The sequence below is a fragment of the Pectinophora gossypiella genome, chromosome 19 (assembly GCF_024362695.1).
Source record: "Pectinophora gossypiella chromosome 19, ilPecGoss1.1, whole genome shotgun sequence".
In the NCBI taxonomy this organism is placed as follows: Eukaryota; Metazoa; Arthropoda; class Insecta; order Lepidoptera; family Gelechiidae; genus Pectinophora; species Pectinophora gossypiella.
Genome location: NC_065422.1, coordinates 11,398,218 through 11,415,828, shown reverse-complemented (window position 1 = coordinate 11,415,828; position 17,611 = coordinate 11,398,218). Strand labels below are relative to the sequence as shown.

General features: G+C 37.7%; 1 protein-coding gene across 2 annotated transcripts; it reads right to left on the bottom strand.

Annotated features, from left to right (window-relative positions):
* Positions 1–193: 193 nt before the first annotated feature.
* Positions 194–17,113, bottom strand: LOC126375650 (centrosomal protein of 97 kDa). 2 transcript variants are annotated; one of them, XR_007567631.1, is made up of 16 exons: positions 17,008–17,113; positions 16,782–16,939; positions 15,952–16,096; positions 15,473–15,588; positions 14,510–14,709; positions 12,639–12,722; positions 10,805–11,037; positions 10,061–10,273; positions 9,195–9,612; positions 8,077–8,220; positions 7,763–7,884; positions 6,903–6,991; positions 5,945–6,055; positions 5,086–5,219; positions 380–4,359; positions 194–339 (listed from the first exon to the last, which is right to left on the bottom strand). XR_007567631.1 is itself a non-coding variant. In XM_050022690.1 (15 exons), the coding sequence occupies exons 1-15, from the start codon at positions 17,009–17,011 to the stop codon at positions 4,242–4,244; spliced, it is 2,289 nt and encodes a 762-aa protein (XP_049878647.1). In that variant the 5' UTR covers positions 17,012–17,113; the 3' UTR covers positions 194–4,241. The 2 variants fall into 2 exon arrangements, 1 of the variants encoding a protein (XP_049878647.1); XM_050022690.1 differs by having other exon boundaries at positions 194–4,359.
* Between the last annotated feature and the right edge of the window lie 498 nt (positions 17,114–17,611).

Genomic DNA, 17,611 nt, shown 5'->3' with positions numbered 1-17,611 from the left:
AAAAATATTCTTGGCGTTATTATAGGTTTGCCATGGTTGGCATTAACTACTTGGCCGGCCTAATGGGGAGCGCTGAGGGCTCTCACTCGTTTCTTAGTGCTTATCTGATGATAATCGTTGATTATCGTTGGCCTTATGTGTATATCAGACGATTTAATCATTGGTGTTTATAGCTAAACAATAAAAGACGAAGTAGTTTCAAAATGGTTTTATAAAACACAATAAATACAGACTCTAACATAACAAATAAGGTGGGTAATGAAATTGAAGAGAGGACGGCAAGTGTCTTTGGAAATATAGAGGCTGACCGTGCACCGATTTACTTGTACATATCTGTTACTGAAGATGGCGAAACATTTCAACTAAAATAAGCCAAAACAGAACTAAAAGGCTCTTTAGACAAACAGACGTTTTTGAAAGGCATATTTCTCAAAACAGAAGTAGAAATTAAATACGGGAGCTGTTTTCGCAGATTATTGGCAACACTAGTATGATAAAATGGGTTTGTTTCTTTCCATCTGTAACATTTAACGTTTTATACTAGTAAAATGTATATGTATGCAGTATAAAATCGATGCACAGGGCCTCCAAATTGCACATTATTACATAGTATAAACAACATCTATAATACTAGTTAAGTTATTATTTTATGCCATCACCATTATAGCTTACAACATTATTCGCATCTTCAAGCTGTTCTATGATTGGTTATATAACATCACAAGATAAAGACAAGGTATCGCAGACCCATTTTTAAAATTCAGTGTATAGTGCAAATATTTGAAATAAAAACTAATTTAAAAGCAAGCTACCAATAACATTAATCAGACGTAAAATCTTAAAAATAATCATAGCTGTAAAAATAAAATCGTTGCCAGCGACATTATACGAAAGTTAAAAATGACTAGTGGAAATTATTAGAGCGAATGAACTTATCCAAGGTTAAAACAATAAGGCCGGTCGCAGTTTGGACACGTTTTCGTACAAATTCGAGTCATGCGTTCAGACGAACACGCAAGAACAATCCTGACCTTTCAAGTACTTAAGCGCACACACTGGGTTCGAGTGTCCATCGTAGATCAGTATTATATGCGGGGCTAATCTGTACCAAAAAGCGTCCGGCCTAAAAAATAAAAAGTATTTGAGACAAATGAGACGTCATGGTGATTGTTAAAATACAAGATGGCTGCTCCAATGTAAAAAAATTAGATGGCAATTTTATATTTTGTGAAAATTTTGATATTGTTTTAAAAAAGTTCAGTTAAAAAATAACAAGAAAGTAAATCTGCGAGATTCTTATTTGCTATACAAATAAATAGCTCAAAATCAAGCTCATTAAAAATAGAAAAGGCATAGTGTTCCTGCATTGCATCGTAATAAATCTAAAACATTTCAAAAATATTTTTATCTATTAGTGCTTTTATTACAAAGTGTACTTTATAACTTTTAAAAATATTAAAATAAATGCATGAAGTTCCAATTTGTTGGAATGTGACATAAAACATAGATTAAAACAAAAACCACAGGACAAATATATCGCAAAAATATTAACATTCATAGCTTTGAATTTTCCATTTTAATACCAATTCCTTTTCTTATATCCACAATTCTAATTCTAGAGTTAGACGAACGCACCACACGTCTTAGCATTTTAGCCTTTATCAATTAATACTGCCTTATTTTAAAGATTTTTTATAATAATAACGACTTTCTCTGCGGCAAAAGAGAGTAGGGGATGTTAGTATTTATATTTTTTTGTATTCAACTTTGTTGTGGCATTCCCCGACCTTAAGTATTAAATACAATTAAAAAAAAAAGTAGTTACTCTTCGACTTCAGCCGCAGATAAGCCTATCCTTTTTAAACTATAAATATATTTCGTGTACATCGCGCCAATGTCACAGCAGGTACGTTATACAAATGTACAAAACATTGTCCAGTATAATTAATTAGCATAATGGCAGTGAATTTAGTGCGTTTAAAATTAAATGTAACGTTTGTGCATTGTATGGTGTTTGTCCGTTAAAATGCGTTACAGTACGAATTCGTTTTGTGCGTACACATACGAACGAATACAATTCTATACGCTCTCATAGTAAAAATTAATATTATTTAAAGATAGGCCGACTAGTCGACATGGAATACGTTAGCTTCAAAATGCAGAAAATTCTTGAAATAAGAACTCGGTAAAATATAATCATATTATAAGAATAATCATCACGAAAGAATAAGAAATATATCCACCTCGCAATAAATATTTATTGCTGTAAGTATGTGTCAAAAATCTTTGCTAACCATTTTTGTGAATTACAATAGTAAATAGCTGTTGTACATTTCCAACTTCGGAAACGGCTCTTTCAAAGTATTGGCTAGGGCCGACTAATCAATCGACTTTCTTAGGCCGACTAGTCGGCCAAAACCGTAGTCTGAACGGTACAATGCACGAACGTTATCAATGTAATGAATTATGAATTTATGAATAAAAGCAGACATTAAGATTACATTTCGTTCCAGAATAACAACCGCAGTTTGTGACGATTTGCTTATATTAACAATAAATGACTTGTTGTAAAACCTTGTTTAGTCATCACTGGATTTATAAAGATAAAGAAATACTTAAAATCTAGCTTAGACAACGTAGCATGATTAAATTCAATAGTTTCCAACTAATCAAATCAGTTACTATTTACTAAAAGTCAAAACACGAAATTATTATGGAATTTGTTTGAAAAAGCAACCTGAGATGTCATGGAAAAAGTGACAAAATGTCGCACTTATTATTACATTTCTTTTAATTAAAATTCTTAAATAAGTTAAATAGAAAACATTTTTTGTCACCTTTAGATCTGTGTTTATTCAGTAATCAGAATTTCGTAATTTATCTTTGACCTAGGAAACTACCCAATTATCTCTCGTCTCTTTCGTACTAAGCTGTATACCGTTGGTGCGAAAGAGACATATCTCTCGTCTCTATCCCGCTAGGTAGAAGTAGGATATTTCTGTCTTGATGAAAATCTCTTCATGCTAAGATTTAAGCGGTTTACAGTGTTTGTTTAGGTGCCAGCTAAAAATGTTAAACCAGGTTTTACAATAAGAGTAGGTACTGTTTAAAACAGATTAACTTACAAACTAATGTCATGAATTTCGCATGCATAACCATCGCGCAAAAACTTTTAAGATTTTTTCACGATATTTTAATCGTTTTAAATACCATATAGGTCAAGATTCGGCTACTAAATAAATCTATTTCAGTACATATACAATTTGGATCTATTTACTTTGTGACTTCGTAATCGACAACATTTTGATCGTATTATTAAATATAGAATTTAATAAATCATATCAGAGGGTTGATGTACATAAGTATGTAAATATAACTTATAAAACTTTACAAGATGTAAAGTATTACGATCGATCGATAACACTTTCTCATTAAATGCAGCAATGGTGTGAAAACCGTTTGCGAACGAATTAGTCACTTTGTGTTAAAATTATAACATTAGAATAAAATTATATAACTTCAATTAATATAGCTTTACCACACCGTAATCTAAGCCACTTGACAATCCTAAGCTTTGCTTTAGCGTTTCTTTGCCATGGAACTATCGGTCCACAATATTCTGCGCATTTATATTTAAATAACTAAATAAGTATGCAGTTAAATGATCTTTGTCAAAGACATAGAATTATTAATAATACTTCGTATAGAACGGTGACTCTTCGCCCCGCAACAATTCGTATGCGCCGACATCACCCCCTTTGGGTCTTACTTTAGTCGTAAATGACCGCACGCTGCTCAAGGGGGGGGGGGGGGTGTTTGTCATTGTCTGTCTCGCTCACACTCACGCGTTTGCATCTCTCATGATGTGCACTTATGCTTATCACTACGGGCCTATCGTAGTCGAAGTCAACCAAGGAATCGATTTTAAATTATATTATTGATATAAATGTGTTAATTACCTTAACAGGTTGTGACCTAAACATTTATCTTATGAATTATCCAATAACGTCAATACTAAGAGTGATTGCAAATTATTGTCTTAACAACTTGAGACCCTGTCGACTAAGCAAGGATTACACGTGAATCTACGTAAGTGTTTCGTCAAATGTTAACCTTTACAAAATATATAATTAAACAAAAGTATAACTGTCTTTAGTTATAAAAATATTTAAATATAAATGCGCCGTCATCAAGCCCCGCCTATATGAACTATAGATTATTATAACTAGATCTACCAGTCATCATTCGACGATGACACTTTGGTTTCGCTGCTCTATGACGCCGTCGTTACCTTCGTTATCTGCTATCACCGATTCTGTGCGCTCAATGTCTAACGATTCCAAGTCGTTTTGTTTTTCGCTGGAATTAAAATGTGGGTGTTAATATTTCGTTCTCAGAGTTGGGAATAAAAAAGTTGCAGGTGATAGGCCTATTACCTGTCATTTCACCATCATCATCCTCCTACCCCTATCCCATATGTGGGGTCGGCACAACATGTATTCTTCCATTCCTTTCTGTAAGTCGTTATCTCAGTACTCACGCCTTACACACATGTATATCCGTCTTCACGCAAGTCACCCACACTTTCTTGGTCGTCTCTAGTGCTGCCCGATAGTCCGACTGAATATCGACTAAGATGACGACTAACAGAGAGGAATGTATAGTCGATTATCGATTAATGATAATCGATTATTCAGCAACACTAGTCGTCCCCTACCCCAATATCCATACCTGTCATTCCACTGATTATTTATTTTTTCCAATGAGTTGCAGAGTTTCCAGACAGCCTTTGCTAATCTAAGAGCATGCTATAATGGCCGTTTTGACATATATAGAGCAAGTACAGCAATTAGTTCTGTAAATTTATTTATAAATCACTAAAAATCTTTATGAACATAATAAAGTACAGCTGTTTTCTCCTTTAACACAGTTATTAATTAATACGAAACTTGATGAGCGGGACAAATGTCGAAACGGCCATCATAGTGCGCCGCTACATTAGGTAGATATGCAAATGGAAACCATCAGTGAAAATGAAAAAATGACAAAAGCAAACTACTAGCACAAAAAAAGTAATGTACTCACAGCTGTACATCAACATCCGGCGGCGGCGAGTCAGGGCGCCGGGCGCGCTCGCAGTGCGCAGGCGCCGGCGCGGGCGGCGTGGCCACGTCCAGCGGCAGCGACTGCGGCCGCTTCAGCCAGCCGCAGCGCTCCTCCTGGGGACATACCACGTTACCAAAGGCTTACCATAATGTACGGAATGCAATCCCGACTCGAGATCGCAAATTCCAGATCCCGCAGGATTGGAAATATCAATCTCGCGAGATCCCAAAATTGACGGGATCTCGTCTAGTTCATAAAAAAATGTAACGATGCAAAGTGCTTGTTTGTGATAGTGAGGTTAATTAAAACAAAATATTTTTAGAAAGACAACATAAACCTTTATTCTTCAATATTACTAACTAAACAATTAAGTTTTCTTCGGAAATCAGCGTAATCAAAACAAAAAGTATAACTCAAGGAGATTCGCCCAATCCCGTTAACCTCGAATGGGATCTCGTCATATTACGTTTCGGGATTGATCCCGAAAAATTAGACGAGAACTCGCGAGATCGGAATCCCGCGAGATCGGGATTGCAAAGAAAGGGACGGTTTATCGACAAGCATTAAATTTATGGAACACACGTAAATTTTAGGCAGAAATTAAAAAAAAACCCTACCAAAATTTTATTTTGCCCAATAACATGACAGAATTAAGTTGACAGCGCACGTCAAACGAGATGCCTGTTTTATTCACCAGGGTTATTTTAAAATTAACAGTTGTCCTTTTCCTTTTCGTCGGATAAGAAAATGACAGGCATAACTTAAATAAAAATTAGGATGTGTTTGCAGGAATCGAGACCAGTGCCTATTTATGTTTAACTGATTTAGATTGTTTTACCTGTGGCGTGTTGACAGCAACGATGTCCGTTTGCGTGGCGACGGGCTCGGCGCGTTGTTTGCCTGACACTGCCTTCAGCACCTCCTGCATGCAGCCCTGCAGCTCCACCACCTGGTTATAATGGCGATTTGTATAAATCCGTGCTTCTGAAGGCAACTTTAAGCCATTGGTCCCGGTTACTACTCACTGATGTCAGTACGTAGTCGTTACGTTGTCGGGCCTTTGGCGGCTCAATAACCTTGACACCAGGGTTGATGAGGTTGGTCATCCACCTCGTTTTACACACATACTACACATCGTCATCGTACATGCGCATCTGTGCGTGTCGTCTAACGCCATACGATTGAAGACTAAAGTAAGACCGGCAGATGGGGAGCAGAGAGCTGCCGTTCTATACGTAGCATAAAAAAATAATAATAATAATAATGTTTATTGGTAACAAACAAGATACAATCAGCTAGAGGCTGATGCCTTCTTTTAAGCTAATAGGGCCTGTGTTAGAAGGCACCGCTCTTCCAAAGAAGGTAACAATAACATTTTATGCTTTTATTTTATTGTTCTAACGTGCTTATATATTATTACTATAATTTACATACATGCAACGGAGGGATGTGCCAGTATGTGTGTGTGTGTGTGTGTGTGTGTGTGTGTGAGAGTGTGTGTGCGTGTGTGCATGTGTATGAATGTGTATTGGAGTTTGGGTTTTTGAATATATGAGTTATAGAATAATCGAATTGGATTAGCCCTACGACATTGTCTTGGGATCGGAGGAAGTACAAGAGATAAGCAATAACTCCTTGATCTGTGGTACTAGTAAAGGAATAAAGAATAATACAGAAAAGAACGGACACTCTCCTCCACGCTGGTGCGTGGAGGAGAGTGAGTGGAGCTTTCATTATTCGTATCGGGCGCCCAGTTAGATTTAACATGATCCTGGTTATAAAACTATATACTGTACCTGTGCTTGTAAACTGAAGCATGTTTCGGTAAGTTGTCGCAATACCTCCGTATTGTCCTCCGGCTCAACACCCTTTTGTTTCTGCGAATCTGAAATAGAGACAGAAAAATAAGGTCTATAAAAATATGAATATCAATCCTCGCGGCACGGTAGCCGCGCCGCGAATTATATTGACGGCTTTCACAAATAGGCGTACAGTCATGAGCAATATCATATACCCACTATAGAACCCTGTCGCACTATCATATTTGACATTTACTGACATGAGACTTACTGTTTAATTTGCCAAAAAAGTTAATGTAATAATAATAATAATAATAAAGTTTATTTAGATAAAACCTACGACACACATATACATTTACAACATTAAAATATACACACATTAATGTGACATAGCTTAAAAGTGCATACATATTAGTACTCGTGACCGTATGACGTCTATCCACGTACGAGTAGATAGCACTCGCTACGTCAATTAGTCGAAACTCTCGATATAATTCGTGGCGCGGTTGTGTAACCTTCAAGAGTGACTGCAGATTGTCTGGCATTGATAACTTGTGACTCCGCCCACTCCGCTAGGATAGAGTAAAAAATAATAACATAGAACAGTAACATGGTAACAGTAACTCTCCCCGCCCCGCACCAATTCGTATCGGGACTTCACCCCCTCTGGCTATTATTATATTATATTTTAGTCTAAATGGCCTTAAGCCGTTAAAGAGTAAGAGGGAGCACGCGCGGATTGTTTGTCTCGCTCGCACTTAGGGTAGCACAGGGAAAAATGAGATTTTGAATTGAGTGTCCAGAGTGTGCTGCTAAGGATACGGGCGTAACTTTATGTGTGTATTATGTCGCCTTACCTGCAGTCTGCAGAGTAGAGACCTTCTTCCAGAGCGCGTTGATGGCCTGCATCTGAAGCTGCTGTATCTTGCGCTCGCTTTCTAACGCCGCCTTTGTCGCCTCCATGTCGCATGTCAATCTTCTAGAATGTTACATAACTACATACGGGGTGTCCGGTAAGTAGTGAATTTTGGTTCACTAGATTAAAACATCGTTCATTGGGCGGAAGGCAAGAGGGAAACCACTGCCCTATTTTTTTTTTTAGTGAACTCAGAATCTTGGTCTGAATCATCCTATCGTCGCCAGCTCTGTTGTATGCTCATAACAAACTTACTGTATATGCTGCCGCGCCCGCGCCGCTTGTATTGCGTGTAAGATCCTCAACGTATCTTTGTTTAGATTCCGACTCCTATATCCTCTCCACATCTTCTGTATGGTTATCGCCGCACTCGATTCAGCACTCATCTTCCTCTGGCGCCTATGTAAAAAAAGTTCAAAAGGTTAGTTTTTTCTTCCATGTAGCTTGTGAGACCAATGACGGACCTCACCAACCCTGGTGTCAGGGTTACGTATACTGAGCCGCCATAGGTCTCTGCCATGACTCATGTAACTTACTAGTTACAAGACCAATGATTTATTAATTTGAAGAAGCAAGCACTCTTGCTTCTTCTTCTATCGTGTGGATTGTGAGGTGGAGTAACATCCTACTGAGCCGCCAAAGGCCCCTGACATGACTCATGTAACGACTACGTACTTACATCATTAAGTAGTAACCGGGACCACCGGTTTAACGTGCCTTCCGAAGCACCGAGCGTCTTACTTTCGGACAATCTGGTGAGCAGCCAGTAACGTCCTAACCAAACTAGGGACCACAAAGTATTTTTTGTGATATGTCTCTTAACTAGCCTAATTGGGAATAGTGACCTTTACTGTTATGTTGTGTTAGTGTTGTGTGTTAACATCGTAGAAGGGAAGCTACAAGCAAAGAGAAGAGGGGGAAGACCAAGAAGAGCTTACATGGAACAGATTAAAGAGAAGGTGAACGTCGTGTCTTATAATTAAAAGAATTGGCCTTTGATAGACAAGAATGGAAAGTGCTTCACCAACAAGATCGTGGGTCTTAAATGAATGATGATGAAGTGTTATGTAGTCTAGGGCCCTGTGCCAAGGTTTTTCTTGAAGCTACTTTTTCTTGTGGTAGCTTTAGGCGGGTAAGCCGCTCAACAAAAAATATTATGTTTAAAATAATGAATAAAGGTATTAGACAGAAGAGCTTTCACAAAAATTTTTGACTCGACCATTATAGACGGCGATATGGCTCATCACCTCAACTTGGTCCAACAGAAAGCTCGATGAGTACTTAGTTCATCTTCCGATGGACGTACGTCTGACTACCCCATTGGGATATAGTTGTTTGCTTATGTTATAAAGATATTTTTGACTTTGACTTGCCTCTGATTCGACGCCAGTTTAATTATCTCCAACTTATCATGGTCTATCTGGTCTTTCTCTTCGTTCTTTACAACTCCATTTACCTTCCGTTCTTCGTTTTTCGCGTTCGTCAAACTCAAACTGCCTTTTCGTTGTTCCATTTTGGACTTTAACTTCGGCGAAGAAGTGGCGCTTTTCGTTAATTTCGGCGAGCCTATTCGTTTGCTGATTGAACTCTGTCGTGGTCTCTCTCTCTCTTCTTGAATGCTGCTATTGCTTGACTGCGATGAAATGCTGTTGTTTGGCTTTGGTATGCTTCTTTGGATGTCGTATATGGGGTCCTGGTAATCCGGGCTCATCAGAGATTCTGGTACGGGAACCATTTTAGATGCCGCTTCTAAGGAGTGGTTCACTGGTCTTGATGGAGGTGGTGGCGATTCTAAAACAAAATCTTTATAAAATATAGGTTCTCTGCTGGATTGGGAGCGATTAAAATATATAGAACGCGTTCACGCTGCTTATCATTCCAGGATTTTGATTTTCCGAAAGACTGTCTTTTCTGACCATTTTAAAACATCACATGGGCGATGGGCTGATCATCTATTACCGTGCAGTTTATCATATCATCATCATGTCTTCTGATTCCTACATACATTACCTAGAAATGCATTTTCGGAGGTATGTGACCTGACCAGTATTGGGTTGGTTTTTCCTTCGCGGGTTAGATCAGACAGGCAGTCGCTTCTGTAAAAACCGGACCTGCCAAATCTTCAGATTAGGTAAGCGAACCCTATGAAAAACGGGATAATACTAGGGAAATGATGATCATGTCTTCTGATTACTTGTGTCTTTACCCATATGTATGTCGTAATATTCGTCAAATTTACCTTGAGGTTTATCCTTCAAACTATCCCTTTTCTCCATTGAATACATAAGCCCTGGAGAGTCGAAGCTTTGGCTCATAGGAGCTGGTAGACCGCCGATATCCCCAGAACAAGACATAGACATCTGCGGAGAGTTGGTCTTGCTGATCGAGGAGTGATAGCTCGATGTGAGGCGGTCGGGTGATCGGCCCATGTGCCGCGGGGTGCCGATGCGCGCTGGAAACAAAGTAAGCATTAAAGTCATCTCTTTGACGTTTACACGGTCATTATCATAAATAAAACACATAATACAGGGTTCTTCATGTCGAGTCCCACGAGAGTCTCATACCCCTTATAATACTTATAGAAATCCTTGGTCCAGTGGTTGAGCGTTGTGCTCACGATCCTGAGGTCCCGGGTTCGAATCCCAGTGGGGACAAATCACAAAAAATCACTTTGTAATCCCTAGTTTGGTTAGGACATTACAGGCTGATCACCTGATTGTCCAGAAGTAAGATGATCCGTGCTTCGGAAGGCACATTAAGCCGTTGGTCCCGGTTACTACTAACTGACGTAAGTACGTAGTCGTAACATGAGTCATGTTAGAGGCCTATGGCGGCCCAGTAATAACCCTGACACCAGGGTTCATGGGGTTGGTAGTCCACCTCACAACCCACACGATAGAAGATGGGACTGATCACCTTTGATTACCTCTGGTTATCCACAGTTCTACCGTCAAGATAATTAAACTATATCAGTTGAATTTACATTGCATCCGAGGCGACTGCATCTTCGGGCGTGGACTATGAGTCTGGTCCTTCAACTGCTGTTGGTGGTGCTGTGCCTTGCTCAGTATCATGCGTAGTTTCCTCTGGTCCTCTGTCTCCAGCGCGTCGGCGGTAAGAGGACAAGTGGAGGCTAAGTACTCGCACAGTTCCTGATGTTGGCCCGCATGGTAGTGACGGCCTTTTCCTTGGCTGTACAGCCATTCTGCTTTTAGGCTAGAAAAATGATGGCATTTCAAAAGATATCGAAAAAGGTCAAATAATCGCCCGCCTATCTGCCCTCTCTAGGCTTCAGTTTGTCTTTTTCCCGGTCTGATGGAAGAGATTTCTATTAGAAAGAATGTGAACCGTTTGTTTGTTTTGTGTCAAATCAACGTGTCTTTGTTTCTGTGTACAATAAACTGTCAAATAAATAAGATAGTTTCTTTCTAGAAGAGAGGTCTTTACTCATGTTTAGGTTTAAGGTAAAAAAAAGGTGAGGGTAGTTTGAGGTTACATTTCGGACCCTTGAAAAGGAGATAAAGGTATAAGAGGTCAGGTCAAAACTACTTTAGAGCCAGTGAGCATGACGTATAAAGACACCAAAAATGTGTCCCCAAAAATACTTAAAGCTTATGTAAGGGACTTTTACATCTAATAATCACCTTTGAATTTATACTGGTATTATAATTTATTCAAATTTACAATGTAAAATTAACAATTATCATACTGAGGGCAATTCAAATGAGAATTAATCCCGTTACTGGAATGGTTGCATATGAATGATATTATGGTAGTTGTATGGTATAACTTTGTTTTAAATGGTCGAGTGACTCATGAATTGCAATGTTCTTCCATATTCAGTGTACAGTCTGATAGTAAAAAAACTTAAATGTGTGAGGATCTTATAACGGATTAATTTTACTCTATAAAGAGAGATGAACAGCTACTCTTCAGATCGCAGTCCCTAATGGGGTGTGCAGAGCCACAAAAGTCTACATGGGTTTTATTTAATCGGTAATATTCAAGTTAATTTGCTGTACAAAAGGTGTTATTACCTCTGGTTGTCAAGAAATTGACAACGTGCATAACACATATATAAACTCACGCCCGTAATCCATAATGGGGTGGACAGAGCCACAAGTAATCAAAGCCAACTTGCAGCCACTGGTGATATGAAGTCCTAAGATGGATATAATGAAGCTTATGGTTAAAAAAGGGATCAGCCTGTCGCCAATACCAATTGTCCATCATGTTAGACAGGACATACACAATCCCTCTGTTGGAATTAAGGCATGCCCGGGATGATTTTCATTGTCTTTGTTTTTTTGTTTTCTTTTTATCGGTCCGAGAATCACCTTTGTATAAAACAGCGCCGCGATAAGATCGCGTTTTTGAATAGAATAAAATAGAAATTGTTTATTTTATAAGGACGCCACCCACAAAAACAAGACAATAACATCACTTAATTTTTTTACAGAATTACAAAAAGGCATAGAGAATGTTCGTTGAAATGATCATAAGGCAGAGGTGGTCGTCCCGAGATAAAAGGGCCTCACTCAGCACAAGTCGCGTCGTAAACCACGACCCTGGTATTATGTGGCCCCTTTTAGTGGGTGCATACAAACTTAAAACGTTACAAATATCGCGCCCCCTGATTATTCCCATGTGCATACCACCATAGTGTGCATTCAGTTTTATTTCAACTGCTCTTCAATACGTCTAAACAAAATAAACCGTTGTTTTCTTTACCGACTGTACACAGTGGAATGCATTGCAAATTAAGAGAATTTGCTATCATACTTATCTGTAGTGGAAAGTGTTTGAGAGCTAATTACCTTTCTATTGCACTCACGACGAATCCGTCGATAGATTTGACGCTCATAATCCAATTGAGAACAAAAGGGCGGTAGTCAAATCCCCTGATAATGTGCTAAGGAAGTTTATTTTAAAAATTACGTAAATAAGAAATCCAATGTCCGTCAAATTAAAACGAATGAAAAAAGTACGAGAGTAAAAGAAATTATCCAATAGGCAATTCGAAAAGTTGCGTGTTTTCACTGATGTATCTCTCTGGGTGATTTTGGTGTACAGTCATGAGCAATATAATGTACCCACTTTAGGACTCTGTCGCACTAACATATTTGACATTTAAAGTAAAGTAAAAAAAAATAATTCTTTATTTGCGTTGTAACACTATAGTAGAAGTACAATAATAAGATACAACATGTTCACGGTAGTACTACAGGCATACCATCGGACGGCCGACCACGGCCCCCATTCGCACTAGGATCTAACCTGTATTGCGGAAGCAGAAGCGCGACAGGCTACCAATACGTATTCCCGTATGTAACGTGACAAGGCATAATATCTCACTATGTTACTAGATTTGCAAACATATTCCCAACTAGATACATTCTGTTTAATTGGGAATATGGATATAATGATTTATATTGTAATGGATTATAGCATGCAAATTAACATTAAGTATAATAAAATGAAAGCCACTTGCGTGTGTGTGTGTGTTTGTGAGTTTGTGTGTTGAGTGTGTTGGTGAGTGCCGCAAAAGAGGTGTTTAGTGTGGAAAGAGCGAATGTGTGAACATAATTCTGAGTTGGTGCAGATTGGGCGGATGTAGCCCGGAGATGCACGACTGAGAGCAACGCGAGCAACTTAGTGTAGCCTACATTACCCTCAGAAGAGCTTCCGTTTCCTCGTAGTTCAGTTGTTGAAGCCACACCATAAGGTTTTTCTTAAGTTCGAACTTGTTAAGATGATAAATTTTTAACATAAATAACATAAATTTTTTTTTGTTTGATGATAAACATTTAGTGAGACTTACAATTCAATTTGTCAAAAAAGTTAAAGTGACATGGTACCAAAGTGTGTGTAGTGTGTGTGTGTGTTAATGCTTGTGACCGTACACATTTACCACCTTACAAATAAAAAATAAACCAGGGATGAATGTGGGTTTAAAATTGAATCATACAATTCGATTAAACTTTGCTTGGCTGTCAAATACTTAAGCCCACGTTCATACCTGGTTTATTTTTTATTCGAAAGGTGGTAAGACTCAGGAATGTACTCATTTATGTTATTCATCCTTGAGACTACAACACTCAGGCCTATTTACACTGAGCCATAGAACAACGAATAAAACTCCGCCCCGCACCAATTCGTATCGAGCGCCGACCTCACTCCCTCTGGGTCTTACTTTAGTTCCAATAAGGTCCACGAGGGAAGGTGCAGACTGTGTCTCGCTCGCACTTACGCGTTAGGCACATGGTAAGAATAAATTTTTGTATGGAATTACCGAGGGGTGACTGGAGTTCTATAGTTAGTCTAGAGAAGTATTACGAACAAACACGCACTTGGCTAGATCTTTTACTTTGTGATAATTTATAACAATGTAAGGAAAGTTTTCCTTTAATAATGATCATGACTGCGTAATAGGTATTCCTATGAATTGCTGCCCAGATAACACAGACTGTCAATATAATTCTAATCGAAAAAGGACGCATATATGGGATAACATACAGTAGCACCTTAATGAAGGCAGCCTTCTAATGAGGGGGCCTGTCCTGCATGTTAATAAAACCAAACCATCAAAACTGCTTATGGTCAGTCGACCGATCGCATGTTTGGGCACAAAAATGAAAAAAAAAAAATACAAAATAATTCTAATCGAAACCAACGTTATAAAGGATACAGCTTATCTTTCCCAGCCATGGCGACACACGGGTTCCCCTGTATGGTGAAGCTGTCGAGTTTGGACAGGTGCACTAGATGTGACACCTCGTTCAAGTCCTGGATGTTATTGTGAGCGAGCCCGAAATTCTCCAAGCTCGGAGGCAAGTAGCGATCGCATTGTCTCAAGTCTATGATACGGTTGCGTTCTAGATTTAGGTGCTGGAAACGGTAAGGATTTATTAGTTTAATAACATTCGTGGTCCAGTGGTTGAGCGTTGGTCCCGGGTTCGATTCCCGGTGGGGACATATCACAAAAATTACTTTGTGGTCCCTGGTTTGGTTAGGACATTACTGGCTGATCACCTGATTGTCCGAAAGTAAGATGATCCATCTTTCGGAAGGCACGTTAAGCAAAGATAAATTATAAAATACTAATCTAAAAATAGAAACCCAGTCTAGGATGATCAAAAATTAATCTCCATTTTCTTTTTGAATTATGTTCCAATTTTAAATAGGAATTAAATAAAGATAAGTACGACATTTGATCGCTTTTCTGACGATGTCACACAACCATATTTCCAGACAAATTCTATACAACATTTTCGTTTACATGTTTCGTAAAAAGTATTTAATTTGTCTAAGTTGTCAAGTAGCCTATTGATGAAGCATAATATAAACTTTTGCACTTGACTGAAGAAAAGGAGCTAGTGTACTTAAGTAAGTTTCAAACTGAGAAATATCTTTATTCAGTAGGTAACATAGTTTCACTTTGAAGCGACAATTTTTACGTAACAAACGTCTTACAACCTGTATTGCCGCGGAAAAGACGCCGAAAGAAAAACCTCGGCACAGGGCCCTAGATGTTTTTAATGATTGTGAATAGTATTTGAAAATGCACTATAAGCTTATTACAATGTACTATATATTTCATACTTTTCCTATGAATTGGACTAGAAAATAAAAATAAATAAACATCTATTACCTTTAAAGTTTTCAAGTAAGATATATCAGCTATAAATGAGATTTGATTGTTGGACAGATCTAATTGTTCCAGATGCATGTTGTGGTTCAGATGCTCTATTGACTTGATATTATTGCCTGTAATAAAAATATAGTGGCTGGAAATCTAATCTTTGTTGCCTAAGACCTAAAAACTAAATTTTATGAAATCTTTATTCACAAAAAATGCAACAAAAAAGACTAAAAGATTTGATTAAAATGAAAACAAAATGGGAATAACTGTTCTGAACATATTAAGATTTTATTTATTGTAAAACTTCAGAAAACTGTAACAACAACTATTCTGCATATTAAGCGGTAAGATCTATACCAATCAAATTAATTAATAAAAAAAACATTACCAGAGACATTATTTTTGTCTAGTTGTACACATACTTTGCAAATTAATAAAAAAAACATAATAAATTCTCTATAAATATAAAATTTGCAAGAGGTCCTTACCAGCCAGTTTCAAGACTTTAAGATATATCAGGTCCTTCAGACCCTCAATCTGTAGGATCCCATTGTTGTTGAGGGCCAGGACTCTGATGTTAGTCAACCGGGAGACTCCGTGCATTCGGAGCAAGAAGTTGTTGCATATCGACAGCTGGAATAATTAAAATATATTAAACATACGCTCACGCCCGCAATCCCTAATGGGATGGGCAAGGAACAAAAGACAATCTGCTCCACTGTTGATATGAAGCCCAAAAAAATATGTTGTTTTTATTTTTTCTGTAATTGAATAGTATTTATTGTGTGACTTAACTTATACATAGAACAACATGGCAAAGTATGGTTTGTTAACATAATTAATGTTATGTATGTGAGTTACTTACATAGTAACTACTACTTTGAATCAACATAAATTATCAGTGTGCATTTTTTATTATTTTTTCTTTAAGTTCTATGGTGCATCTACTTATTTATAATTGATATTAAAAGTTCACACATTGGAGCTGAATTGTGTGAAAAGTTTCATCATAGTCGAGAATTTGTTTTTTAGATTTGTGTCTGTAACCTGTTACGTGTGTTTATTAAATAAATAAATACATTGTACCCAGAACATAGTCAGTGTTATATGTTTCAAAGGCAATAAAATGTGTCAGCGTCAAATTAGACTCTATTAAGAAAAATGCTGGTCATTCTAACACTCAAGGCGCAGTGATAAATCGCCTCTCTTTATTATTTACCAAGCCTAACCCGCGGTAACGGCGAGTAATCAAACATTTTAAACTTTATTGTAACTGTCCTTGTATATATATATTTTTTATAGATAAAAGGTATATTACGTTTTCCACCCGGTTGTAAGTATCGATGTTGTCGAGTCTCTGCAGTTCATTCTGATCGAGGACCAGGTTGATGATTGACTTGGCGTCTTCAGGAGGCGCTTTCTCTATTTTCTTCAACCCACGCCTCGAGAGGTCTAAAGTTTCACTCTTTTGCTCCTCTGAAATCAAACCCTTACTTTTAGAAGTGTCCTCAACTTGTACACTAGCTACTCACGGTATTACTTACCCATTTTCCGTGGTATTTTATAACATTTTCTTAATTTATTTAGCCAATGATGCAGTTTTCTACAATAATCAACATTTCGTTTATATGAAGTGCGTCTTGAACATATAATAAATTTTTTTTTTTTTTTTTTTTTTTTGTTTGGTTTTCCCCGAAGGGTAAGGCAAAGGGAACTATGCCCATACAGCCATGTCTGACGTATTTTTTTTCTTGATGATTAATGAAATGATGAAAGGTGATGATGATGAAACCTAAGCCCCCACCCTCGGAGTAGACTCCTACTCCGAACCCCAAACGAATTAACTCAAAAGTCCGCATAAACTTTTGAGTTATGAAGCGGCTTCCTGACACGAAGCGAAAATAGGCAGATACACTTTGTTTATTGAATACTCCAATATAATAACACTCGCGAATGTCTTCCGACTAACTTAATGCGATCATTAACCACAAAACACCACTTCGTATTAATTATTTAGATTATTCAATGAAGAAAGCAACTGTCCCGTTCCCGCCTCCCGCCAAAAAGCCACATATAATAAAGTGGCACCACAAAATAATATAAATATTTAAATATTTTTAAGTGGTTTAAAATAATTACTACAATGAA